Source organism: Tarenaya hassleriana, unplaced genomic scaffold, assembly GCF_000463585.1.
Source record: "Tarenaya hassleriana unplaced genomic scaffold, ASM46358v1 Cleome13, whole genome shotgun sequence".
NCBI lineage: Eukaryota > Viridiplantae > Streptophyta > Magnoliopsida > Brassicales > Cleomaceae > Tarenaya > Tarenaya hassleriana.
This window is the reverse complement of record NW_010963495.1, coordinates 2,894,910-2,920,231: the sequence shown is the minus strand read 5'-3', so window position 1 is coordinate 2,920,231 and position 25,322 is coordinate 2,894,910. Positions and strand designations below refer to the sequence as shown.

At 40.0% G+C, this 25,322-nt stretch overlaps 5 protein-coding genes and 1 long non-coding RNA gene across 8 annotated transcripts; 4 read left to right on the top strand and 2 right to left on the bottom strand.

Annotated features, from left to right (window-relative positions):
• The first annotated feature begins 501 nt into the window (after window positions 1–501).
• LOC104807735 (putative rRNA methyltransferase) lies at window positions 502–5,555 on the top strand. Of its 2 annotated transcripts, none has more exons than XM_010533129.2 (11): window positions 502–1,065; window positions 1,378–1,425; window positions 1,506–1,661; window positions 1,770–1,816; window positions 1,886–2,042; window positions 2,707–2,768; window positions 2,899–3,088; window positions 3,571–3,660; window positions 3,874–4,016; window positions 4,123–4,240; window positions 4,327–5,555. In XM_010533129.2, exons 1-11 carry the CDS (start codon window positions 592–594, stop codon window positions 5,314–5,316), a joined length of 2,475 nt encoding a protein of 824 aa, XP_010531431.1. In that variant the 5' UTR covers window positions 502–591; the 3' UTR covers window positions 5,317–5,555. The 2 variants fall into 2 exon arrangements, with proteins under 2 accessions (XP_010531431.1, XP_010531430.1); XM_010533128.1 differs by lacking the exon at window positions 2,707–2,768 and adding an exon at window positions 2,151–2,212 and having other exon boundaries at window positions 503–1,065.
• Window positions 5,556–5,619: 64 nt separating this feature from the next.
• Window positions 5,620–9,682, top strand: LOC104807736 (protein transport protein SEC23). Its single transcript, XM_010533130.1, has 12 exons — window positions 5,620–6,438; window positions 6,515–6,688; window positions 6,777–6,938; window positions 7,021–7,166; window positions 7,363–7,438; window positions 7,526–7,701; window positions 7,804–7,885; window positions 8,156–8,233; window positions 8,560–8,721; window positions 8,811–9,074; window positions 9,194–9,298; window positions 9,466–9,682. Exons 1-12 carry the CDS (start codon window positions 5,710–5,712, stop codon window positions 9,610–9,612), a joined length of 2,301 nt encoding a protein of 766 aa, XP_010531432.1. The 5' UTR covers window positions 5,620–5,709; the 3' UTR covers window positions 9,613–9,682.
• Window positions 9,655–12,897, bottom strand: LOC104807737 (proteinaceous RNase P 2-like). The gene is made up of 7 exons (XM_010533131.2): window positions 12,691–12,897; window positions 11,320–12,321; window positions 10,666–10,767; window positions 10,395–10,570; window positions 10,154–10,274; window positions 10,008–10,076; window positions 9,655–9,932 (listed from the first exon to the last, which is right to left on the bottom strand). The coding sequence occupies exons 2-7, from the start codon at window positions 12,304–12,306 to the stop codon at window positions 9,828–9,830; spliced, it is 1,560 nt and encodes a 519-aa protein (XP_010531433.1). The 5' UTR covers window positions 12,307–12,321; window positions 12,691–12,897; the 3' UTR covers window positions 9,655–9,827.
• Window positions 12,898–13,010: 113 nt separating this feature from the next.
• LOC104807738 lies at window positions 13,011–17,142 on the top strand. Of its 2 annotated transcripts, none has more exons than XR_770846.1 (4): window positions 13,011–13,109; window positions 16,167–16,402; window positions 16,506–16,600; window positions 16,743–17,142. It is a non-coding gene; the product is annotated as an uncharacterized LOC104807738 (long non-coding RNA). The 2 variants fall into 2 exon arrangements; XR_770847.1 differs by having other exon boundaries at window positions 16,500–16,600.
• Window positions 17,143–18,496: 1,354 nt separating this feature from the next.
• Window positions 18,497–19,529, bottom strand: LOC104807734 (glycine-rich RNA-binding protein GRP1A-like). The gene is made up of 2 exons (XM_010533127.1): window positions 19,350–19,529; window positions 18,497–19,040 (listed from the first exon to the last, which is right to left on the bottom strand). Exons 1-2 carry the CDS (start codon window positions 19,461–19,463, stop codon window positions 18,690–18,692), a joined length of 465 nt encoding a protein of 154 aa, XP_010531429.1. The 5' UTR covers window positions 19,464–19,529; the 3' UTR covers window positions 18,497–18,689.
• Window positions 19,530–21,250: 1,721 nt separating this feature from the next.
• LOC109116430 (probable LRR receptor-like serine/threonine-protein kinase At2g16250) lies at window positions 21,251–25,099 on the top strand. Its single transcript, XM_019201826.1, has 5 exons — window positions 21,251–22,025; window positions 22,183–22,335; window positions 22,722–22,858; window positions 24,646–24,871; window positions 25,071–25,099. The coding sequence occupies exons 1-5, from the start codon at window positions 21,251–21,253 to the stop codon at window positions 25,097–25,099; spliced, it is 1,320 nt and encodes a 439-aa protein (XP_019057371.1).
• The last annotated feature ends 223 nt before the right edge of the window (window positions 25,100–25,322 follow it).

Below are 25,322 nucleotides of genomic sequence, written 5' to 3'. Positions count from 1 at the left end.
ATTAAAAAAATATATTAATAATTTTGTTTGGTATATATTATGTTTGATATTGTTTGGTTTTACCAATAAATATTTTTAATATTAAAATTATCTTTCAAAATAAATTAAATTGATAATAAAATTATATTTTAAAATTTATAATTAATTAACTTATAAATTTAATAATGATTTGATATTAAATAATAGTAAAAAATTAATTAAAAATATTTTAAAAATTGTTAGTATTGTATATAATAAAATGATGTTTTTTTCTTGTAATTTAAACTAAATCGCAATCACAATCGCTGTCAACAGTCGTTTTAAATCGCAATCACTCGCAATCGCTACCAACAATAGTTTTTCTACCAGTCAATACCAATCGCCTAGAATCGTCAGCAAACGCATCGTAAACGTCCGTAATCACCGTGATTGTCCGTCATTGCGATTGCGATTCCACCGTCCAAACACGTAGTATATCTTAGACATCAACAAGAAGCTTCTGTATGAGGCAGAGGGTATATAACCTTACCGTCCGTGTCGCAAAAACCCTGGACCTGCGTTTCTTCTGTTTGGCTCTCTCAGGACGGCAGCCAAAACCCTAGAAGCCCCGACATGGGTAAGGTCAAGGGAAAGCATCGTCTTGATAAGTATTATCGCCTCGCTAAGGAGCAAGGTTACCGATCTCGTGCTTCATGGAAGCTTGCTCAGCTCGATACCAAGTTCTCTTTCCTCCGCTCCGCCCATGGCGTGCTCGATCTCTGCGCCGCTCCCGGTGGTTGGATGCAGGTCGCCGTTCAGCGTGTCCCCGTTGGCAGTCTCGTCCTCGGGATCGATCTCGTTCCGGTTGCTCCGATTCGTGGGGCTGTGGCGATCGAGCAGGATATCACGAAGCCCGAGTGCAGGTCTAAGATCAAGCAGGTGATGGAGAGGAATGGTGTTAGGGCTTTCGATTTGGTTCTGCACGATGGGTCGCCCAATGTCGGTGGTGCGTGGGATCAGGAAGCCATGAGCCAAAACGCTTTGGTTATTGATTCCGTGAAGTTGGCTACCGAGTTCTTGTCTCCGAAAGGGACTTTTGTTACCAAGGTAGGATTTTCTCTCTCTAATGTATTGTGTTTTGGGGTTTTCAGGTTGAAATTTATGCTCCATTTTTATCAGATTCTCTTGAAGTTATGGTTGTAATGTGGTAATTAGCTAATACGGATGGTTTTATTGAGTTATTTATGCAAACCAAAGGTTATTGCTTTCAACTTGGACGAGTTTCATGTATGAGAATGATGTTTGCTCTCTGGTCCTTTCAGTGATCTTGGAACTTATTTTGGAGTTCTTGGGTTCTAACCATGTTGTGACGTGCTTCGGTATAATGTTCTGATCGTTCCTTTATTTGTTGTGCTCTAGGTTTTCAGATCACGGGACTATAACTCTGTGCTCTTCTGTCTTAAGCAGGTATTGTTTAGTTTTGCCTCTCCTTTCCGTTTAGGTATTATTGGTTTTGATTCTTAAGCTTCGTGGAATTTGATGTGCAGCTGTTTGAGAAAGTTGAAGTGTTTAAACCACCAGCTAGTCGTTCAGCTTCTGCAGAAACATATCTTCTGGGTCTGAAGTATAAAGCTCCTGCCAAGATTGACCCTCGTCTTCTTGATGTCAGGCATCTCTTCCAGGGTGCAGTAGAACCAAGAAAGGTAACTACTAATATCACCTATAATATTTGTGGGAATTGTTGGGGGATTTATCCCTCTTTCTTGTTGTTTAATGTGCCATTGTGTTATAACTTGTTCTCGTATTTATAGGTTGTGGATGTGCTTAGAGTGAATAAACAGAAAAGACACCGTGATGGGTAAGCCTCATCTGCTAGTTATCTTTGTTGTTTTATGATCTTCTCCTAGATGTATTTTTCTATATACAGGTACGAAGAGGGAGAGTCAATTGTGAGGAAAGTTGCATCAGCGGCTGATTTCATCTGGTCTGAAAATCCTTTAGAGATTCTTGGTTCTGTCACTACTATATCCTTTGATGATCAAGCTTCTTTACCTATTAAAGACCATGACTTGACAACAGAAGAGGTACGATTTTTGTTCTTTCTTGGATTTTATCCTCAGTAATAGACGGAAAATCCCTTCTAAGTCAATGCCCTTAGGTTGTTTTTAATGCCTCACATTTTCTTGGGACAGATTAAAATTCTCTGTGACGATCTACCTGTTTTGGGGAAGAATGACTTCAAGTATCTCTTAAAGTAAGACATACATTGCTGTTTTGTTCATGTACCTTGTAGCATATGATTTTCATTTTTATTTATATGGTTTGCCAAGAACGTGGTAGAGCTTAGTTTCAAATGAATCATGATATGGTACACATACACAACATAACCTTTCATGCCATATGTGACGATGGAACACCCAAGCAATTTGAAATATTATATGTAATTGGTGTACTTCTGGAAGTACCTCAAGTACGATTGACTTCCATCAGTCGTCCACACATCACCTGAAATACTCTCAGTCATTTTACGGGTATTGATCTTCCCTCTGTCGTCCTCTTGAGATCCTTGGTTCTGTTACCACTATATCCTTTGATGATCAAGCTTCTTTACCTATAAAAGAACATGATTTGACGACAGAAGAGGTGCAATTTTTTTTTCTTTTGGTTTTACCCTCTGTAATTGAATTATGCTTATTATTCCGATACCCTTTCGTTGTTTCTAATGCCTATTGTCTTTTATTGCGGCAGGTTAAAATTCTTTGTGATGATCTACCTGTTTTGGGGAAGAATGACTTCAAACATCTCCTAAAGTAAGACATACACTGATAGGCCAATAGTTTCCCTGGCATTGATCTTTTGCGTCTTTCATCAACCATCCACTCATTGTCCTGAAGTACCATGAGTTGCTTTACAGGCATTGATCTTCGCTTTGTCGTGTAGGTGGCGAATGCAACTCCGGAAGAGTCTATCTCCTTCACGGAAGGAAAGTTCTAAGAAAGATCCTGACGCTGGAAAGGAGGATGAGAATGGCGGCGATGATAAACTTCTCAATGAATTGGAGGAGTTGACAAATGCGACAGACCGCAAGAAGAAACGAGAGAAGAAGCTCCTTGCAAAACGGCGAGCCAAGGTACATGACATTGACCTCTCCATGGATATTAAAATCAAGTCCCTTGTCCCGGATTGCAGGAGTTGAACTAGTGATTGAATCAAGAAGAGTATTCAAAGGTAAATGAGTGTATGTGTTCTTTCTCTGTTGGTGGACTGATGATATAAGTAGCTTTTTTGTGGCTGATTTAAGGACAGACATATGGAGATGGAAGAAGTTTCTATTCACAAAAGGGACAAATTTAGAATGTAAATTTATGTTTAAATTTAATCAATATGCACAGCAATTTTTGTTTATGGAAGTTTGCTTTATCACTTAGTTTTGTTGCAGCAATTTGTTTGTTTGTATATGCACCTAAAATGTTCTCAATCCTCTGACTCTTGTACCAGAATAGATAGAGCCAGTTGATCACGAGGTTTACTTGATATGTCCCGATTATATATAGGTGTTTAAGAAATTTACAGACCTAATGTTTCCTCTGCATTATTCATTCCATTTGCCAGGATAAGTTGCGGAAGGCGACAGGTGCTCAGGTAGATGTCCTTGAAGATGGTTATACGGACCATGAATTGTTCTCTCTTTCTTCTATCAAGGTACTCTCCTTTATCCCTTGTAAATTCTGCCTTGTCTTGTAAGAAGCTTCTTATGGTGTTGTCCAGTCGCAACGATTTTCTTCTGACTGTGTATTGAAAATATTCCTCTCCTTTTTGAATTATTCTGTAAAGCTGTAAAGTTAATTTGGACATGTTCCTCCTCCTTGCATGGACTTGTAAAGCTAAAAAGCGATTCACTTGTTTTTCCTTCAGGGGAAGAAAGACCTTGTGGCAGTTGACAATCACGAAGATGGTGACGGTGATGGTAATGGCAATGATAGTGATAACGGAGAACATGGTGATGGAGCTTCAGGTGACTCTGACAGTGATATTGACTCTGATGAAGAACGCCAGAGGTCAGGCCGTAAACCCTTTCCATAGATCGGATTGTTGTTTCAAGAAAACCATAACAATGTTTAAGTTGTGTTTGTTCATGTTATCCTTATAATTTATTGGTTACAGTTACAGTCAACAAATGGAAGAAATCTTTGATGAGGCCTATGACCGGTATATGTCTAAAAAGGAAGGGAGTGCTAAGCAACGGAAGAGGGCTAGGCAAGCCTATGCTGAAAAACTGGAGGTATCCTTCTATTCATGATACGTGCATATTTGGAAGGAAAACACCACAGGTTTCTGAAATGGGGGAAATTTCTCTCGGCTTTGCAGGAGGATGGTGATGGTGATGAAGAGATCCAATCTGATTATGATTCGGATAAGAACGAGGGCAATGATGAGGCAAACCCTCTGGTGGTACCTCTCGATGATGGGGAAGCAGCAACACAGGAGGAGATTGCCAACAAATGGTTCAGCCAGGATATCTTCGCCGAAGCTGTGGAGGAAGGAGACTTGGGACAAGACGACAGCCAAGACCAAATGCAGATCGAGAAACCGAACAAAAATCAGTCTAAAGCTGACAAGTCAAAGGAGACGAAGCTGAAATCAAGCACGGGCTCTGATCAGACCCAGCCCAAGAGCACCAAGAACGAAGACGATTTTGAGATAGTACCCACCCCAGCCACGGATTCAAGCTCTGACTCATCCTCTGACGAGTCTGACGAAGAAGACATCAACGCAAAAGCTGAGATATTGGCATATGCCAAGAAAATGCTTAGGAAGAAGCAGAGAGAACAAATGCTTGACGATGCCTATAACAAGTACATGTTTGATGACGAGGGTTTACCCAAGTGGTTTGTGGATGACGAGAAGCGGCACAGGCAGCAAATAAAACCCATTACCAAAGAGGAGGTTGCAGCAATGAGAGCTCAATTCAAAGAGATTAACGCTCGTCCTGCTAAGAAAGTGGCCGAGGCCAAGGCAAGGAAGAAGCGAGCAGCCATGAGAAGGCTCGAGAAGGTGCGTAAGAAGGCAAACAGTATATCGGACCAAGCGGATATTTCAGACCGTTCAAAGGGGAAGATGATTGAACAGCTATACAAGAAAGCCGAGCCTAAGAAGCCTAAGAAGGAATACGTGGTGGCGAAGAAGGGAGTCGGGGTTAAGGTTGGGAAGGGTCAAGTGAGAGTCGATAGGAGGATGAAGAAGGACACGAGGGCTAGGGGGACGGGAAAACCCGGCAAGAAGGGGAAGAAAGTCAGCGGCGACAAGAGGCAGAAAGGGAAAGTATCTGCCGGAAAGAAGGGGAAGAGAGCCATGTAAAAGCGCACGTGCGCATTAGGACACCACTGTTCTTGATCCGAGGAAGAAGCCTGAGTTGGTAGGAACAGCTTTTGTTCTCTTTTAACTTTGAGCTAATTCACATTATACCAATTTTGATGAACAACCAGACAAATGTGCTGTTGTTTTGGTTAGAATGGTCATGGAGCCTTCAGCCATGTAATTTTATGTACTCTCTTCCCTTTCGAGGAATGTTCATGTTTTTTTAGAGAGTAGAAACCTTTGGAGTCTGATTCTATTTTTACCTAATTATAAAAAGTTAATAACTTCACAGATCAACGAAGTGCCCACAAATTGTAGTCAAATGTTGATATTGTAATTTCTAATTTTAAGCACCTTTGTCTATCTCGATCTCGACACTGTGAAACAGTTTCCATGGCGGATTTCGGAGAGCTCGAAGCCCAGGACGGATTGAGGATGCCATGGAACGTCATCCCAGGAACCAAGGAAGAAGAAACTAACTGTGTCATCCCTGTTTCCGCCATTTACACTCCTCTCAAGCTCCTCCGCTCCCATGTTTCTCCTCTCCCTTACTCTCCTCTCCGATGCCGTTCTTGCCGCTCCGTCCTCAACCCATTCTCCGTCGTCGATTTCTCTGCCTGCGTCTGGATCTGCCCCTTCTGCTTTAATCGCAATCCCTTCCCACTCAACTATTCCTCCATCTCCGAGAACAATCTGCCTCCGGAGCTCTTCCCTCACTCCACAACCGTCGAGTATCTATGTGGTTCCTCCTCGTCGTCTCCTTCTCCTCCCGTGTTTCTCTTCGTGCTCGATACGTGCCTTATCTCCGAGGAATTGGACTTTCTCAAGTCCTCTCTCTCTCAGGCTCTCGGTCTGCTTCCTGATTCCTCTATCATCGGTCTCATCACGTTCGGTTCCCATGTCCATGTCCACGAGCTCGGATTTCACCATTGCTCCAAGTCCTATGTCTTCAAAGGTCACAAGGAGTTGACAAAGGATCAGCTGCTTGATCACTTGAATTTCTTCCTCAAGAATCCTAAGCCTTCTTCTGGTGTAATTGCGGGTGCCCGCGATGGACTCTCTTCTGAAGACATCGCCCGCTTTCTCTTGCCGGCTTCTGATTGCCAGTTTACGCTTCAATCCGTACGTAAAAGTCTTTTCTTTTGTGTTGCTGCTTCCTCTTTTTGTAGAAAGCTGATGACCTTTGCTTCTGTCTTAGGTTCTGGAGGAGCTAAGGACTGATCCCTGGCCTGTTGAAGCTGATGAACGCCCTTCCAGGTGCACCGGTGTTGCCCTCAGTGTTGCTGCTGGTCTGTTAAGGGCTTGCTTTCCTGGGTCCGGTGCTAGGATTATGGCCTTTGTAGGTGGTCCTTCTACTGAAGGAGCTGGAGCTGTGAGCCCTTTATCTCTATAGCATTGTCTTATCTCTTACAATGTAGGAAAGCTGGATGTGATGATAATCTTCGTATGATTCTTTCTAGATTGTGTCGCGGAATCTTTCTGAACCAATTCGTTCTCACAAGGATATTGATAAGGATTTTGCTCCCCATTATCACAAGGCCATCGAGTTCTATGAAGGGCTTGCCAAACAGCTTGTTCATCAGGGTCATGTTCTTGATGTTTTTGCTTGTGCCGTGGATCAGGTAACTGGAAGGAGAATGTACACGTCCTGTCTTAGTGTTGGCATTGCTTCTCTACTACCGTGTTACTTCTGTATATCTCTAGGTTGGCATTGCGGAGCTTAAAGTTGCAGTCGAGGGGACAGGCGGATTTGTCGTGCTTGCTGAAAGTTTCAACCACTCTGTATTTAGGGATTCTCTGAAGCGTGTATTTCAGTCAGGTGAAAATAATGATCTTGGGCTGTCCTCATGGTAAGGACCTGTCTGAATTTTCGAGTTATAAGGAAGAGAGTCCATTCTGTAGCTACAGCCATTTTGTTGGCTCTATAGACATTTTATTTGTATTTACTTAAATGCAGATCAGCCAAAGATACCACCTCTTTTACAGTCTTGTTCTGTATTTTTCTCCTGAGTTGTTGCTGAGGGTTTGTGTTATCTTATCTTGCAGTGGTATTTTTGAAGTTAACTGTTCAAAGGAACTTAAAATTCAAGGAGTGATTGGCCCTTGTGCATCTCTTGAGAAGGTATATATTCTAAAACCTTGAATGTCTCTTCTCTCTTTTTGCTTTTTGTGTGACCATTATAATGTCTTTCTGGTGATTGTTTTTCAGAAAGGACCATTATGCTCTGACACCATAGTGGGTCAAGGGGGCACAAGTGCATGGAAGATGTGTGGCCTTGACAACAGCACATCCATATGTTTGGTTTTCGAAGTTGCCAGAAAGGATAAACCTGATGTTGCTTTATTGTCGCAAGGCAATCAACTTTACTTCCAATTTTTAACATAGTAGGGGCTGTGCAGTTGTCCTTTTTAGACTAATGGTTGTAAATTTGAATGGAATGGTGTGGTAGACGTTCTTTTCAACTAACATCAGTTATGTTTCTGCAGCTATCAGCACTCAAATGGTCAAACAAGACTCCGTGTTACAACATTTTCGAGAAGATTGGTAGTAGGAACTGGAAGCATACAGGCAAGTTCTGGGTCATTTTCCTAGAATTAGTTCTACCATAAGAAAGTGATTGTCGACACTTACTCACTCTGGACTGAGTTTCCCTTGTTTTCACATCCAAGATTATGGACTGTATTCTTCTACATTCTGAGCATGGTGTTTGTTGAGCTGCTTATGAAGTGTTTTTTGGGCATGAACGAATCTGTTTTCCTACTTTTTGTTCTGTACTTTTTGCATTGACTCCTTTATATACAGTCTCCAACTATTCCTCTAAACTTCTGGGTGGTGTAGGAGTTGGCTGCGGGTTTTGACCAGGAAGCAGCTGCTGTAGTCATGGCACGCCTTGTTTCTTTCAAAATGGAAACTCAGGTACTGTTGATAACTAGCATGAACTAGTGGTATCTGTTGTTTTGAAGATCTGAATCTGATGTCTTTCTTAGGATCATCTTTTAATTTCACTTAGCTTCACTTTAACTTTATATACAATTGTCATTTTAACCATCTCTATATTAACTTTTTGAACAGTTAAAATTCTCCTAATTTCTGTGAAAGAAATACCCGTTTTTATTGACCTGAATTTACCAGTTACTACAGTCCAGAAGATAATTCATGAACATGAACCACCTTTTACTTGAGTTTAACAGAATAGCAGCCTTTGATATTGGCCAACTTCACCGCATTTTTTTTTCTCGCAGGTTGAGTTTGATCCTGTGAGGTGGATAGATAAATCTTTGATAAGTTTGTGTTCCAGGTTTGGAGATTACCAGAAGGGTTCTCCAGCTTCCTTTACCTTGTCTCCTCAGTTCTCAATTTTCCCACAGTTTATGTTTAACTTGCGCCGATCTCAGTTTGTTCAGGTACATGTCCGTACTATTCATAAATGTATTTTACCTGTAATTGAGATTTTATTTGAGCAAATCTTTGGTCTCACCTTCCATGGTTTTAGGTCTTTAACAACAGCCCAGATGAGACAGCTTATTTCCGAATGATATTGAATCGAGAGAACGTGTCTAATTCAGTTGTGATGATTCAACCTTCATTGATTTCCTTCTCATTCCATTCCGAACCAGAGCCGATTATTCTCGATGTGTCATCCATTGCAGCCGACAGAATTCTGCTATTAGATTCATATTTCACCGTTGTGATCTTCCACGGAATGACAATTGCCCAGTGGCGGAAAGCTGGATACCATAATCAACCTGAACACCAGGCAAGTAGTGTTCTTGATGCTACTATCTGCTGCTGCATATTACCATTAGAGAATCTCTTCCTCTCAAATCAAATCTGAATAAATTTTTTTTTATGTATTTTGTGCCATAATGCATGTAGGCATTTGCACATCTATTGCAAGCTCCTCGTGACTATGCAAACGTAATTATCAGCGAAAGGTTCCCTTCACCACGTCTTGTGATATGTGATCAGCATGGTTCACAGGTACGTATCCTCACTTCATAAAAGCTTTTCCCCCCTTTTTCACGTAAACAGCTATCAGCTAATGGCTTGACAAAATAGTTGGATTGATGTTTATATTTTGTGGGTTCAATGCTGAAAAGTTTGTCAAAGAGTATAATTTATAAGCTAAGTGATGGTTTGTGTTGTAGGCTAGGTTTCTTCTTGCAAAACTGAACCCTTCTGCGACATGCAACACTGATGCTCCTATTGGAGGGGGAGGGGACATTATTTTCACAGATGACGCTAGCTTTGAGGTGTTCCTTGATCATCTCCAACGATTAGTGGTTCAATGCTGAAAATGTCTGTTAAGACAGAGATTAAGATTAGAGATTACTTGCTGAAAAAAGAAACACACAAACTCATCCACTTTGAAAACTCTGTGCCTCTCCTCATCCATTTCAAATCAACAATCAAAATCTTCTTCAACATGAAAAACCACAACTTGAAACAGAGGCTTCAATCGGGAGACAGACATTTCTTTTCTGGTAACGGAGTTGATGTTCCCGTTGATTCATGGTGATTGAGCAATGGGTCTGGTAATGCAGAGCCAAGTTCTTGACGACCCGTCGCTGTCTGTGTGCGACATTGGGAAATGCCATGACCCTTTCTCAGATTCCTATATTATAGAAAAGGGGGTCAGAAGTGTTTAGGATTAAACAAAAAGGTAAATTATGAACACGATGAGCCATACCTGAATGACAACTGAAAATGGAGGTGGCATTTCCAACTTCAGGTTCCCTTTCACAAATGTATACCTAACCTGCAATAATGGATGGATTCAACAAACAAACCTTACATCAGAAATCGCAGAGCACATTGTCAATATCACACAAGTACCTGATGTCTTTCTTTCCACTTTTGGAAAAAACTGCTCCCTAATAGTTCAAAAATGTGATCTCTCATCTCATCGTTCGTCACCAGCAGACACTTGAGCTTAACTGCAGCGTACAGCCAGTACCTAGAGGAACCACATAGTATGTATATGTGTATATATATAAGCCATATGGATAAAATGTGAGAAGGGAATTTACCGACACATCTTTCCAAACTAACGGATTATTATGGATGGTATTCATACCAATCATCATTGGAACCGGGTGGCGTAGCATACAAGACGCCATTAGTAATCCATTCTTCGACCAACTTCCGGTGTGAAGGATTATCCAGAAGGGCTTGGACTCGTTTCTTGTGCAAGACAACAAGTGGCCATTTGTTACCACTTTTATGATAGAGTTCCATCACCACAGCTTCAAGCTGCTCTATTGCACATGTACATTGTCATTATCACACACAAGTACTTGAAAAGCTTTGACTAAACCAATACATGTATATATGTAATGCGACCAAACCTGTTGAAGGCTGAAACCACCATCTGCAAAATTTTGTTGGTAGAGTCCAATATTTGCTCCATCGAGTATAGCTTCATAATCACCATGTCTTTCCAGCCAATCCTGCCAAAGAGATGGTTAAGTAACAATTTCAACAAACTTTGATAACTTGAGCCTAACACAGAGAACACGCAGGCGGGGTTTTCATTTCAAGCTAAGTTTAAGAATGATTACCGAACCCATAAAAGCTCACTTTCCTTCAACTTTGATAACTTGAGCCTAACACAGAGAACACGCAGGCGGGTTTTTCATTTCAAGCTAAGTTTAAGAATGATTACCGAACCCATAAAAGCTCACTTTCCTTCATCATCCCTTTCAATCAATACCCATAACTACCGACAATTCACATTCAGAACTGTGGGGGATCAAAAACCAGATTCCAGGCTCTCTGATTCTATAAACGAGGCATAAACATAATCACATGAAAAAATTATGCATGGTAGAAAAATACAGTGCATCAAACTTGACACACGTATTTTGCAGTGTCAAAACCCTTCAGAGATCTATTCTTCAGAGTATTTATTTCGTGCAATTTTTTCTGAAACAGACTTATAAGTTCCACATAGTATCAAACACAAGTAAAGAGGAAACTAAAAATCATATTTCATAGCTCACCTGGAACTCAGTAAAGTTTGCTATCGTCTCGTTGGAAGTCATCTTTGCTTTCCTCTCAATAGCCAGAGATGCCAAAGAATCAGCAAAATTATTCGTCTCTACCTCATTTGTATCAACACAAGCCAATTGCTCTCCACAGCTCAAACATTTTCCAATCGGGCTCACATTTCCTCTCTCCACTATCCACTTTCCCTCCCCAACCCATCCATACCCGTGCCACCCACCCCCATTCTTTGAAACAGCTTCTCTAAGCAAACCCACATCACTACCCATACCATTGTCACTAACCTCACTAGCTCTATCACTACTGAACCAGTCCTCAATGATTTTCAAAGTTTCCTCACTAACGCAACCGACACATTCCCTTAATTTATGCAAATATCTATAAACCTTGCTTTCTTGGCCTATGGCAGAGCTTACCTTCAGCAAAGCAGAGATCTCAGCCTCCTCCAACATCACCCCTGCAGTATCCATGTGTTCCTCCACTTCATAGGCCTTTTCAGCCTCCAATTTCTCACAGAAACAAAACAATACGGGCGAATAGGTCCTTAGACGCGGTGTGGATCCACCGCCCGTCGCAACCATGTCCCTCACAAGCTTGAAAGCATAATCACCATCGCCCTTGGTGGCAGCAAGCCTAACCACTGCAGTGATGGAGGCCTCATTAGGAGTTATCCCGGACGAGACCATCCTCTCAAATATCTCGAATCCACGATCAATGGCTATGGTTTTCAGTGACGGCTCAGTCGTGGAGGCAGAGCAAAGGTAAAGAAGGGTCTGAAAGTGCTGCTGTCCGAGGTGTACAGTGCCAGCAGCCATGGATGCATCATACAAAGCCATGGCAGCTTTGAGGTCCTTGGATTTGGAGCAAGCATTGAGATTCACGAGCAGATTCTTCTCTGGATTGTGGTTTAGCTTCTTCCTTTTGTTGGGCTTCGCCTCGCTCTCATCGTGGTGACGAATTTGACGCTGATCTATGGCAGTCATGGACTCAAGCGGCGGCTGTGGGCAAGATGAACAAAGAGACCTTAAAACCCTTTCCTGAGTTCTCATTAGGGTTTGTCAAATCCCAAAACCATCATTGTGACAAAGAAATCTCATGAACCCAAAAAAATAAATTCAGAATTCCAGCCTTCGTCATGTAAATACATCACTGAACGATACAGAGACATAAGTACTAACACAGAGAAGGGTATCGATTTAGCAACACAAATTCCATAACTTTCAAGCTGGGCACATAAGCAACCTAACCAATACGTGGAAAGAGATCAAATCAAAACAAAAAAAAAAAGCAAATTCTCAACCACCCATCAGAAAAATTACGAAAAAAATCTACTTTTTCTGTAAAAGCATTGAGAAAAAAACACCAACCGGAGCTGAGTTGATAGAGATGATATTCGGCTTGAATGGTGCGCGAAGAACTCTTGAGCGTTCCCTTCGACTTCAGAAAAAGTAGGTGTTCTAAGCAATTTCTGAAGCGTTAATGGACATTTGATTAAGAAATGATATTTTAGGGTTTTTTTCTCAAAAGAGAGCAGGCCGGAGGAGGAGGAGAGAAGCAGATAGAGAGAGAACCAATTACTGATTTTGTGTAAATAAAATTAGTGTATAAATATGACCAATTAAAAAAATCTTTATTTATAATATTTATGCAAATTTCCTCTAATTACTGTATAAATACTCGAGCTGCTGAAGCACGTGCTTGACGTGTAAGGTTTCCAAATTTCAAAAACCCTAGCTTTCTCTGGATTTGGATCGAAAGGTCGCGATCAAAATGGCTGATTTCCGAGGTTAGTCATTTTTACGCTTCATTTGGATTTTTCTCGTCCGTGACCGAGATCCTATCTATTATTCGTTTTCCGCGGTCATTGTTAACATTTGTTGATTATTGCATTGGAATTTCCGTTACGAAGAACCCTAAATACAGCTTGATTGGTTGATTCGAGGGATTTTTCCTCGTTAGTAGCGTCTACGCTTGCGGGAACATGGGAAATAGGAATATAAACAATAATTCGTCGTTGACGTTGTAGAAACACATTGCCTCATTATTCTTGATACTCTTTCTGGGTTTGTTTGTTTTTTTTTAAATCTTTCTGGGTTTGTTGTTTTACTGCAACTTCAGGTTTCTCATCCTGCCAAAAGATAGGGAGAAACAGGATAAAACGATGTTAGATTTAGCATGTCTGTCTGCTTTACTGTTGAATATACTATGATACGCAGAACGAGTAAAGCGACTGGGTTGAAATTTGCCCCAACGAAGGGATGGCCTGGAATATTCGAGGGTGAGATAACAATTACATCATTTTAATTTTTTTCTGAGGCTGGGTTTTATTTGTATTTCACGGAGTTTCTTATGGAAGATGTGGGCATACGGTAATATACTGGATATCTTTCTATAAGACCAATGGAGATTTTCTAGCACAATGTTTGGAAGCTTTTAAATTTGTGAAAAGTATGAAATATGGAAGCTGCAATGAAGCCACACGAGCAGTGAGAAGTAAACACATGGCGGATGTATAGGCTGACTCATGTTTAGCATCATAAGTCAGAGAATCTCTGTAAAGTTAAAAGCTTAAAGGTGAAACTGACATCCCCTTCATTGGATTTGGCCTCCTTTGTCATGGCATTACTAATATGATCAATTTATGGAAGAATCTGAGAGAAGATCTCTAAGCCTTTATTTGGATTACAAAGTAGATTACGTGTTGTTAGTTTTTTCACCTGTCTTAGGTGTAATTTCTTTTCTCCATGTGTTTTTTTATTAGCCCAGTACTTCTTTTCCTCCTCGGTCATCTTCCCACAGGTGCTGCCTCCAGTATTGTTGTAGTTTGGGAAGGGCACATGGCCTTTCTCAATGCTATCAACATCTCGCATGAGTAGTTCATAGTGTCTCTTTACCACTTTACCTCTTCTGGTGTCTTTCCCCCCACAGCCGTGGCAACATTGTACCAACGGTCAGGAGTGTCCTTGTCGTAGATTGCTAGCACTCTCTCAAAGGCTTTGTTCTGTTTTGCGGTTCCGTGAGAAGACATTGAGCCCGATGCCATTATGGACTTAATATGATGTATAAAAAGAAGGGATTAGGGTGATTGTATGAAGGGATTCTATGGAAGGGAAGACTCCCAGTCAAGGGAATGAATGATATGGTCTCAGATGTCATAGAGAGCTTGCTCTTTATAAAGAGAAGCGGGGGGGAGGGCCAGCTGTCATAGAAATCTTGCAAAAGTTAACAGAATTTTAAGTCCTTGTCTCCATAGGAATAACATAATGAGCAAACAAAGAATATGAACAAAATTGTGGAGATCAGTATCCAAAAGAACCAAAGTAATCACCACGATTGGGCTTTTAACTTCTGACTTCTAAGTGATTTTCGTTCCACATTTTGCATAAGGTGCTTTCCCACTTATGGTATTACTATTAGGATCACTCTTCTTTCCTAGTTAGACTTGTGGTCACATATTCTTAGTTGTGTGTTCTACTCGTGACTCAATACTACTGAGTCACTGCTGAGTTGTAGAGGTGTTTGATCCCTGGGGCCGGGGCCCTCAGGTTCAGACTCCAAATGAAGGCAGTGATCAATCAAAAAAGAATCGCTTACATGATAATGTCTTAAAAGATCTCTTTCATGGATAAACACTAAACCTTCTAGAGATTATTTCATTTCATTTGATTTTTGTTAGTCAATTACATTTGAATTATGAAGTAAATGAACTCTGTTCTCTTATCAAAGCCTCAAGGTCTGTTAGTTCTAGGTTCCAACTATTGGGTGAAACTCTCTGGTAGCTTTGGTATATAAGGACAATAATCAAATTCTTGGACGTCAGTACTTGAGTTTCATCGAAAAGCCAGAATTTTTACTATTGCTCTACATTTGTTGAAAGAAATGCAGGGAAATACCCCATAGCAATTTGAGGATTAGTTGAATCTTCAAAACCATAGATGGAGCTTTTTTGTGTTCACCTTAATCCATATATTATGTTGCAGAAGAATCCGGCCAGAAAGTGGCAGTAAACTTTATGAGAGATCCGACCTCTGGGATACTCTATCCTGGACATGAACAGCGTATGTTATCTGTCTAGCTGGCTAAGCTTTGTCTGTAGAGTGTCAAATTTTTGTGTTTCTTTTGTGGAAGGTCGACATAGTTAACCGGGAAATGGGAACCTCTCCTCGTAGTTTGGTGACTTGGCGGTGAAGTATTGAGCAACCTCAAATGTAACACCAAATAAAACACAATAGGAAGTTAGGAACATGCATATTTGACTACAAAAACAACCGCCATAAGTGATCCACTTGTTTGATTTATGCGTTGGAGGGAAGAACACTTTATTTGTCGGTTAATGCTTAATTCATCTGTTTAGAGTTTGAAAATGTTCACCTCTTGCTGACACAGGTGGTTCAAAGTTTCATGGGCTGTCCTGTTGGTGATGGAAAACCTTAATCAATTATGAAAATCAGAACCAGATCAAGTTAGTCGACTAGTCCTTATAAACCAAAAGTGTGTAATGCCATGGAATTTGTTACAATTTTTGTGAAATAAGATCTATGAAGCAGTCCTATTCCCTGGTATTTTCCTGTTTATATAGTGTATATATCCGGTGATGTTTTAACCAGGAAACCACAATCTGAAAAATCTTGCTCGTTACTCAATGGTGTTAACTTTTCAAAGTTGTTATCATGCGTTTATTCTTTTCTTGATAGTACATGTTGATATCAGCATCGGATACTTGCTTTTGTGATATGAATTTTATCATGATATTTGGATTTTATTTGTAGCTGCATTTTATTGTTCCAAGACTCAAAGGTCTCAGTTAAACCTTAACCATTATCTGATATGTTTATATTAACAGGATCAGTACCAATAGGATGACGTGTTTTAGGGGTAGCGATGAAAAACAGACATTTCTACAAGGAAGTGCTTAAAGCCGAGAAGGAATCTTAATTACGGGGCCAGTTGCTGAAATATATATTCCAGAGATATAGAGGCTGCAAGCTGCTGATTAAATTCCGCAAGCTGGCATGCACGATGTGTATTCATAGCTTCCGGTCGTCTTCAACCCAACCCTCTTGCTTAAGCATTGAAATGGTAAAAACACGTACTCTGCATTTTAGTTTCACGCTATGAAGAGTTAGATTGCCTAAGATTTGAGGGTTTTATTCCATATCCTCTGGCATGCATCAAGTTGCAGTCCTTATGGTCAAGACACTGGCCACATTTATGACATGGCCTAGCCAACCGGTGATGGATGGCTTTCTAGGAATCAGCAGGAAAAGGAAACGAAAGGTCAAGCTTTAAGATACATTATACAGTAGTTAAATTATGCGTATTTCTTATTCTTCCCTGTAGTGGCTTGTCCTTGTTGTGCAACTTGGCTTACTCAGACCCTCTGAAATCCTAACTGGTTCCGTTTACATTGTGAACACAGTGTTCATTGCAGAGAGGTGCAGAATTTGCCTAGTGGTGAGATATTATCGCACCGAAAAGGATGATGCCATGCCCCCCGTCTTTAAGAAATTAAAAGACATAGCATGTTATCACCAATATACTTTTAAGAGGTACTAGAGGCAGAGGATACGGAACCAGGAATCCCACTACTGTTTGGTCCTATGCCTAGGGGGCTTGTTACGGTTAATAGCTTATGGCACGTTCAAATTTGTTGGTTGCTGTAATGGAGAAATGGGGAAGATGCATTGCTAGTCTTGTGAGCATATGATATATAATAATTTCACTTCTATGTTTATTTTTTCAATACAAAATTTAGTTGAACAAGACCATGTCCAAGTAAATTGCATTTTGTTTATATAATTAGTGGTTTTTGGGATTTATTTCAATTCTAATTCTTATAAATATTTTCGTTATCAAACCGTTATTTGTTTTATATGTTACTAATTAAAGTAGATAGCGTAACAAAAAAAATTATGAATTTATGCCGGTGGTGGTACATTTTTTGATGAAAATTTGCACAAATTATACACTTCTGGAATAAATCAAGTTCCTATTTGAACCCGACACCATATTTTGTTAATTTGTGTGAGCAAAGAAAGGGGAGAAGGGAGCAATTCGGGGGAGGGGGGATCAGCGAAAAGTTCCCCCACGCGCACTAGACTTATGGAATTCATCAATTCGGCGATAGTTGGCGAAAACTCCGGACTCGGGGAAATTGATGCCGTGTTCCCTTTAGCGCGTGAGAGGAGATCGTCCTTGACCGCCCAAACAGAAAGGGCCTCAACTGCCCAAATATAATGCGCCTACACCACCCAGACAATAATGGCCCCCACGGACCACATTGATGGGCCTTTACCGCCAACGGAAAAATGGGCCTCGGAAAAAATCTTTTAGCTTGTGCTGCCCTAGTCTTTTATTTTGTTGTTCACCCAGTTTTATACATCACACGTACATTGTTCCCCAATCCATCCCTCCGGGTAGGGCTGGGCACAAATACCCGAAAATCGGGTATCCGTCGGATACTCGTCTCACGGATACCCGATTTTAGGGTACTCGTAATTTTCAAATCCGAATCCAAATCCTTATTTTTCAATACCCGTGAATCCGGATCCAAATCCGGATAATAGAATTTTTAAAACCGGATATCCGCGGGTACCCGCGTATTATGATTATAAATAATTATATCTTATATTTATATAACATTTTTATAAAATACAATTATTTTAGATGAAATAATTTCATATTTTTTTAATATTAATTCAAAAAAATTAAATTTATTATTATTTGTCTCTTATTATCTCTTTTGTCTTATATATTTTATCATAATTCATCAATTTTTATAAATATATCTTCATGTTTTAAAAATTTTATATATGAATATTATTGTTTTTCTTAAATAAATCCGGATCCGGATATCCGCGAGTACCCGACTATTATTCCGGATACCCGTACCCCGGATACTCGTAAATACCAAATCCCGGATACAAATCTCATAGTTAAATACCCGAGCCTCCCGGATCCGAATCCAAATCTCTCGATTTTCCCGGATATCCGACCCGTGCCCACCCCTACCTCCGGGTGCTCTACGGTATTTTTCTTTTGGTCCCGATAAATTTATTATTGGATTACGAGGCTATTTATCTTGGTTGAGGTACTGTTTGTATTTTCCTTCCCGAGTTAGTTTGCCAACGACCAAAAAAAAGGGCGACTATTATGTGCTCGAATAACGTTCCAAGCAAGCAAAAGAGAACAGAAATTAATCTTGATAGTAAACAACACGATGATAAATATTTTTTGAGAAGGATCATCAGGCCACGAATACCAAAAACGATCAGTCACACTTCCAAAGAGCACACGGAACGGTAAAGAAGAGTGGGTAACCCAACACTACAGCTAATTCCATTGCCACAAAACCCTAACAACCCGATTACCAGCCACCACCGCTGCCTCCATACCCACCATCACCGCCTCCATAACCTCCGTCACGACGGCCACCGCCGTAACCACCTCCACCAGATCCGTAACCACCACCACCACCGCGGCGGTTGTAACCACCACCACCACCGCCTCCGTATCCTCCGCCACCACTTCTGTAGCCACCACCACGACCGCCGCCGCCTCCGCCGCTTCCGCGAGACTGAGCCTCGTTCACGGTGATGTTACGGCCGTCGAGCTCCTGGCCGTTCATCGACTCGATGGCGTCTTTCATCGCTTTCTCGTCCTTGAAAGTCACGAATCCAAATCCTCTGGATCGGCCGGTCTCACGATCATTGATGATCTGAAGAAAATACCAAATAACGATACATATATCAGTAAACTATCCAACTAAAACCTGAAAATAAAAAAGTGAAATAAATCGATCGGTCTCCGGGCTCATGAAAGCAGGAAGATAACGTACCGATTCGAAATATAGTTAAACAAACGAGAACATAGTAACAGTATCATCAATGAATCGAATCAAGTAACATAGAAACACAGATCGGACGAGATCAGATGAGATCAGATCCGTCGAAGATCAGAACAACGGAATCGGCTCGGGTGAATCCGGGATCCGGGAGTCCGATCTCTCTGTGAGCGTTTAACGGACCTTGGAGTCGACAACTTCGCCAAACTGAGAGAAGGCTCGTTCGAGAGCCTGGTCGTCGGTGGCCCAAGCCAAACCGCCGACAAAGCACCGAAACTCAACATCAGCAGACGCCATTTCTAAAGAAGAAGAAAGATGGAAAAACTAGGGTTATTTTCAGAGGAGAGGAGAACTGTGTGAAAGCTAAGGCCATCGGGCATCATCTTATAGAAGGGGGGAGGAGAAACTAACCACGGTTTAAATTTTCTAGGGTTAGTTAGTTGGCTCGGTTTCACAGGACCGGAAGTAACCATGATTAGCGGAATGGTTAAGGAAAGCAGTAGGGTCCACCATCACGTGACACTTTTGGCAGTGGCACAAATGGTAAAGCCAGCCACGAGAAGATATTTCTCTCGTTTCCCAAGTAAAATATCTTGGAAGGTCAAATGACACTTCTCCCCCCCCCCCAATTCGCCTGTGATATTACAATCGGGCCGTATCAGAAAAATTAAGTGGCCCATTACAAATTAGGCCTAATGAAACAAAACTAAAAAGGCCGTGATCTAAAAGTAGGCTCCTCTCACTCATTGATGCTGCTTTGGAAATATTCTAGTCTGTATTTGAATATATATATATATATATATAGTATTTTTGTTTTACTATAATAAAAAAAAGGCAACGGTGTTTAAATTCATGATGTCTGAAAGTGTTTGACTGGCTGGAGATTTCAAAGAGATGTAAGGCAATCTGTGCACGTAATGTAGAAACGGTGCTTAGTTGAATTTTAAGAAGAGAACCAATCTATCTGTTTATCATACCATTAACCCAATTTATATTTAGATCATGATCGGGTCTTGGTGTTGACTTGGTTTTTTTTTTTAAGAAACAAGAGTATCATAATAATAATACTACGGGGTGGTTTTCAGTATCGAACAAATTTATTAAAATTAACATTTTTTTGAATTTATTAATGAAAATGCTTTTGCAAAATATTAGTTATTAAAAAATGGTCCAATCCACTCGGTTTCAAAACGATGTCGGTTTAGGGCGGGTGGAAAGTTTTGCAAAACGACGCCGTACCGTACTACGTGCCACAAGCGAGCGCGTAAATAAATTTTGAAAAATCACATAAATAGGAAAAATGACAAATAAATACATGTTAATTTCTTACTTATAAGTACATAAACTTATAATCTCCCAATAAAATATATCAATTCGCAATTTTTGACAAATTAGTATACAGACACTAACACCGTTAACTTTGTAACAGTTTCCGGTGAACAGTGCTGACGTGGCTCGCCGGATTTTCCACGTCAACGCCATATGTCAAACATTTTTTTACGTCATTAAAAAATTAAAATTAAAATTAAATTCATTTAAAATAAAAATAAATTTTAAAAAAATAAATTTTAAAATTTAAAATTTATAAAAATTACAAAATTACAAATTTAAAAAAATAAATTTTAAATTAAATTCAAAAAATTCAAAATTAAAATTTAAAAGAAATATTAAAAAAAATAAAACTTTAAAAAAACACAATAGGAAGTTAGGAACAATATATATATATATATATTACGAGTTCATTCATATTTTTAAAAACTTCCCTATTTCTCTCTCTGATTTAGAAGGAAATAGGAACACCAGAGAGAGAGAGAGAGAGAGAGAGAGAGATTGGTGACCAACAATGATTGGTTTCTGTTATGAAGAACGTAGAAAATGCCACATGTTGAGGTAAAGAAACATAAAAAATCAACATTTGCTTTTGTTAGTTTTCGTTCGCAATCACCAAAATCTTACGTGATTCCATAATTCATAGAGATTCTACTGAACCTACGTCATTATGTGATGTTGAGTGAAGGGTTCCAAAGTTCTTTCGATATCTCTGTCTGGATTTATAATAAAACCATGGTGGATCAGAGCAAGACATGGTCTTGTTGGTGTCCTTCTTCTTCTTGTCTCTAGAGTCAACGTCGCTACAACGTATAGCGTCACCGACTGAGAAATCGGCTCTTCTGGCGCTAAGGTCATCGCTTGGTCTCAGAAGCAGAGATTGGCCTTTAAAGGGTGACCCTTGCTTGAACTGGAATGGCATCAGATGTGAGAACGGTAGTGTTGTTGGGATCGCCATTTCTGGGTTCAGAAGAACACGTCTTGGCGGAAGAAACCCGAGATTCTCCATTGATTCCCTCTCCAATCTGACAAGTTTGATCTCTTTCAATGCCTCCAAGTTCTTGCTTCCGGGTCCAATCCCCGATTGGTGTGGATTGAGGTTGTTGACTTTGCGGGTCATGGATCTCAGTTCTTGTTCCATCATAGGTTCTATCCCGAACAGTCATGGAAACTTGACAAGCCTGATAATCGTGGACTTATCAGATAATAACATCACGGGAACCATCCCTGCAAGTTTGACTCGGTTATCTCGCCTCTTTGTTCTTGATCTTTCAAAGAATTCACTTATTGGGTCTATTCCTCTGTCATTTACCACTTTTGCAAATCTATCAAGTCTCGATCTTTCCTCCAACTCCTTGTCTGGACTGATTCCTGCCAGTATCGGGATACTTTCAAAGCTCCATCATCTGAACCTTTCAAGTAATGGCTTCTCGCATTCTATTCCTCCATCGCTCGGTGACCTCAGTACTCTAATGGAGCTTGATCTCAGCTTCAACCGATCTGAGGGGTTTAAGGAACTTACATATCCTTGTAATATCTGGAAATCGCTTTTCAGGGTCTCTGCCTCATGATTTGTTTGATCTTCTCAATAAATTGCAACTCGTTGATTTCAGTCGCAATGGTTTCACCGACACTCTTCCGACCAATTTATGGGCGTCACCACAATTGATCGTTTTTTATCTCTCAGGCAATCACTTCTCGGACGTGCTGCCTAATATCACTGCCAGTCCTAATTCCACTGTCTTAGAACTCGACATCTCTAGGAACATGTTTTACAGAAAGCTCACAATTTTGTTGAGAAGGTTCCGCAATGTTGAACTATCGAGAAATTACTTCAAAGGTAAAATCCCCGAAAATTTGCCGATCAGTTGGTAATATATGTCAGGAAGAGCAGACAAAGGCAGAGGAAGGAGAACACAGAGGAGAATTAGGTGGCAAGAGCACTGAAGTGGCAGGGACAAAATGTAAAGGAACATATGGAATGTTGCAGCTTTTTATCATGATGGGTTTTATTTTATTACTACCTTTTTTTATGAGCATTTTAGCTGGTTGAGTTTGTGATTGTCACCTCATAAGACATTATTGAGAGAGCTGTTATTTAGCTATGTGTGGGAAGGGGTTTGGGTTTTCATGCAATGTTTTGGTGAATGTATTGAGGGGGAGTGAGGCCTCTCTTTAATAAAGCTTTCAAGTTGTTTCTGGGTTTTGATGAATATAATTCTGCAGTTTTCTTACTTGATTCTAACACGTTGGTATCAGAGCCAGCGATTCAGTCATGGCGCCCAAGGATCAACGTCTTGACCAATTGGAGGAAGCAACTCAGAGGCTGTAATCCAAGATGGGAGAGATTGAATCGTCAATGGGTGAAATGAAAGGATCCATGGTTTCTCTTCAAAAGAAGTGCACACAGATTCCACCAATGAAACAACTCTTGAAAGGATCCATGGTTTCTCTTCAACGAATTTTTTCCGTTGGAATTTTTCAATGGATTTCCAACCGCAATCCGTTGGAATTTTTTAACGGAATTTCCAACCGATATCCGTTGAAAAATTCCAACGGAAATTCCAACTGATATCCGTTGGATTCCAACAGAATTTTCAACCGCAATCCGTTGGAATTTTCCAACGAAAAATTCAAAATATATTCTTGATCCCGACCTCGACCCCGGTCCCGAACCCGACCCCGGCCCCAGCCCCGACCCCGACTGCGAACTCGACCCCAGCCCGACCCCGACTACGATCCCAACCCCGACCCTGATCCCAATCCGAAACTCACTTGCTAGTAGGTCACCCATCCTTCCACTGTTCCAGCCCAATTCTCCTTAACCTTAGAGTTCTAATTGACCATCATCCAACTGCTCCAAGTTAAACTTCTGATATCATATATATAAATGTTTATACATATAAATATTTATATACACATATACATATATACATATATATATATATATATATATTATATGTATGTATACGCATGTGAATTCATTGATCGGGATTTGGGTAAACTCAAAATCGATAAATGAAAAAAGAAACATAAAAATAAATGTAATAAAAAAGAATGATTCTTGTGGCTTAGGAGATAAGATTAGTCCTCATCCCCACAAGAACTCTTGGTATTCATCTCATCACCACGCAAAATGATAAATTCCGGTCGAAAATACTTTAAAAGAATCATTTCATTATATTTGTTATGTGTATGTATATGGTTAATATAGATATATCGATATATATATATATGTATACGTATAAATATATAAAATACATGTATTTAAATACAGGGTAAAACCCCTAAAAAACCTCGAACTTGCAAAAAAGTATACAAATAAACCCTCAACTTGAAAACCTTTCAGTTAAACTCTGAACTTGGCATATGTAACTAATTAAAACCTTGAACTTGCAAATTGTTGCTGTATTAACCCCTTGACCGGTTTGACCCAAAATTCAGGCCACCGGAAATCCACCTAGGACCGAAAATCTGATATCATCTTGTCCACATAAGCAATTTCTCTGCTGTTTTGCCACATCAGCATATTTTAGTCCAATTAAAAATAACCGGTTCCGTGAATTAAAAAAACCGGTTTTGTAAATCAAATAAAACTGGTTTGGACCTTTTTCCCCCTTTCGCAAACCCTAAATTCAGAGTCTTCGTTTCTTTTTCATTTTTCAAGCTCGACTTCGGTTTCAAGCTCGACTTCGCTCCTTCAACCCTAATCTGGCCCGATTCTGCGTTCTGTTCTTGGGTTTCGTCAAATTCGGTGTCATTGGGTGTTGTTACCGTCGGTCGAACAAGGTTGGTGAGAATTTGTTTGTTTATTCTGTTCTTAGTTATATTTCGCTGGCGATGCTTTTCTGTTCTTGGGTTCGATGGTTTTTTGTCTTGGTTTCAGATGAGTTTTACGTCTGATGGTTCTTAGAGTGCTTCAGTTTCGAATGAAAGCTTCAGTTTCGGCCAGAAGGGAACCATATCAGTGTGTTGGTATCCCGAAGCAGTGTGTTTGTGGAGATTATATTGTAAAATTGACATAAAAAACTAAGGACAACCCAAGAAGAGAGTTTTACCGTTGTGCTTCTCATGAGGTAAAATTGGGAAATTTGTGTTACGTTGTTGATTTAAATGTTTTGTTTCTGAATTCTTGCGAAATGTGTTTTAGTGGAAATCTGGACATATGTTTAAATGGGCTGATGTGGCTGTGATTGAAGAAGTCGAAATTCTTGGTGAGATGTTAAAGAAAGTTGTGGTGGATATGGAAGCATTGAACGAGAAAATTCTGAAGTTGAGCATAAATGAGGAGCTGTTGGTGTTTAGGAAAGAGGTTCTTGGTGAGATGCAGAAGACCAGAGGAGAGATTGAAGCATTTAAGGCTAATATGCAGAAAGGTTTTGTCATGTTTATGGTTGTAGTTATGTCGGTTGTGTATTATTATGTCTTATTGCGTAAATGAATATGTAATATGCAGAAAGTATTAGTTGTGTAATATGCATAATGTGTGTGTTGTTGGCAGTGTAGAACTTTTGTTGTAAGCTTGGACAAAATCATGTGTTATATCAGTGTGGTTTTTATGTTTCAATGTTGAAGATGTTTTAAGTGTAGTGTTCGAGGTTTAGATGCAATATAAGCATCAAAAAGTAGATCAATAGTTGAGAGAATTGAAATTATCATGCTGTCTAAAAACACATTGAAGTTTTACATATTGTTTACGAAACATGTGTACAACCGGTGATATTCAACACTTCGGAAACCTGTACCAAAAACAACTGAAACCTGTCTACAACCCCTGCCACCAAAAGAACTGATGTAAACCTTAGACCAAAAGAAATGTTACCAATG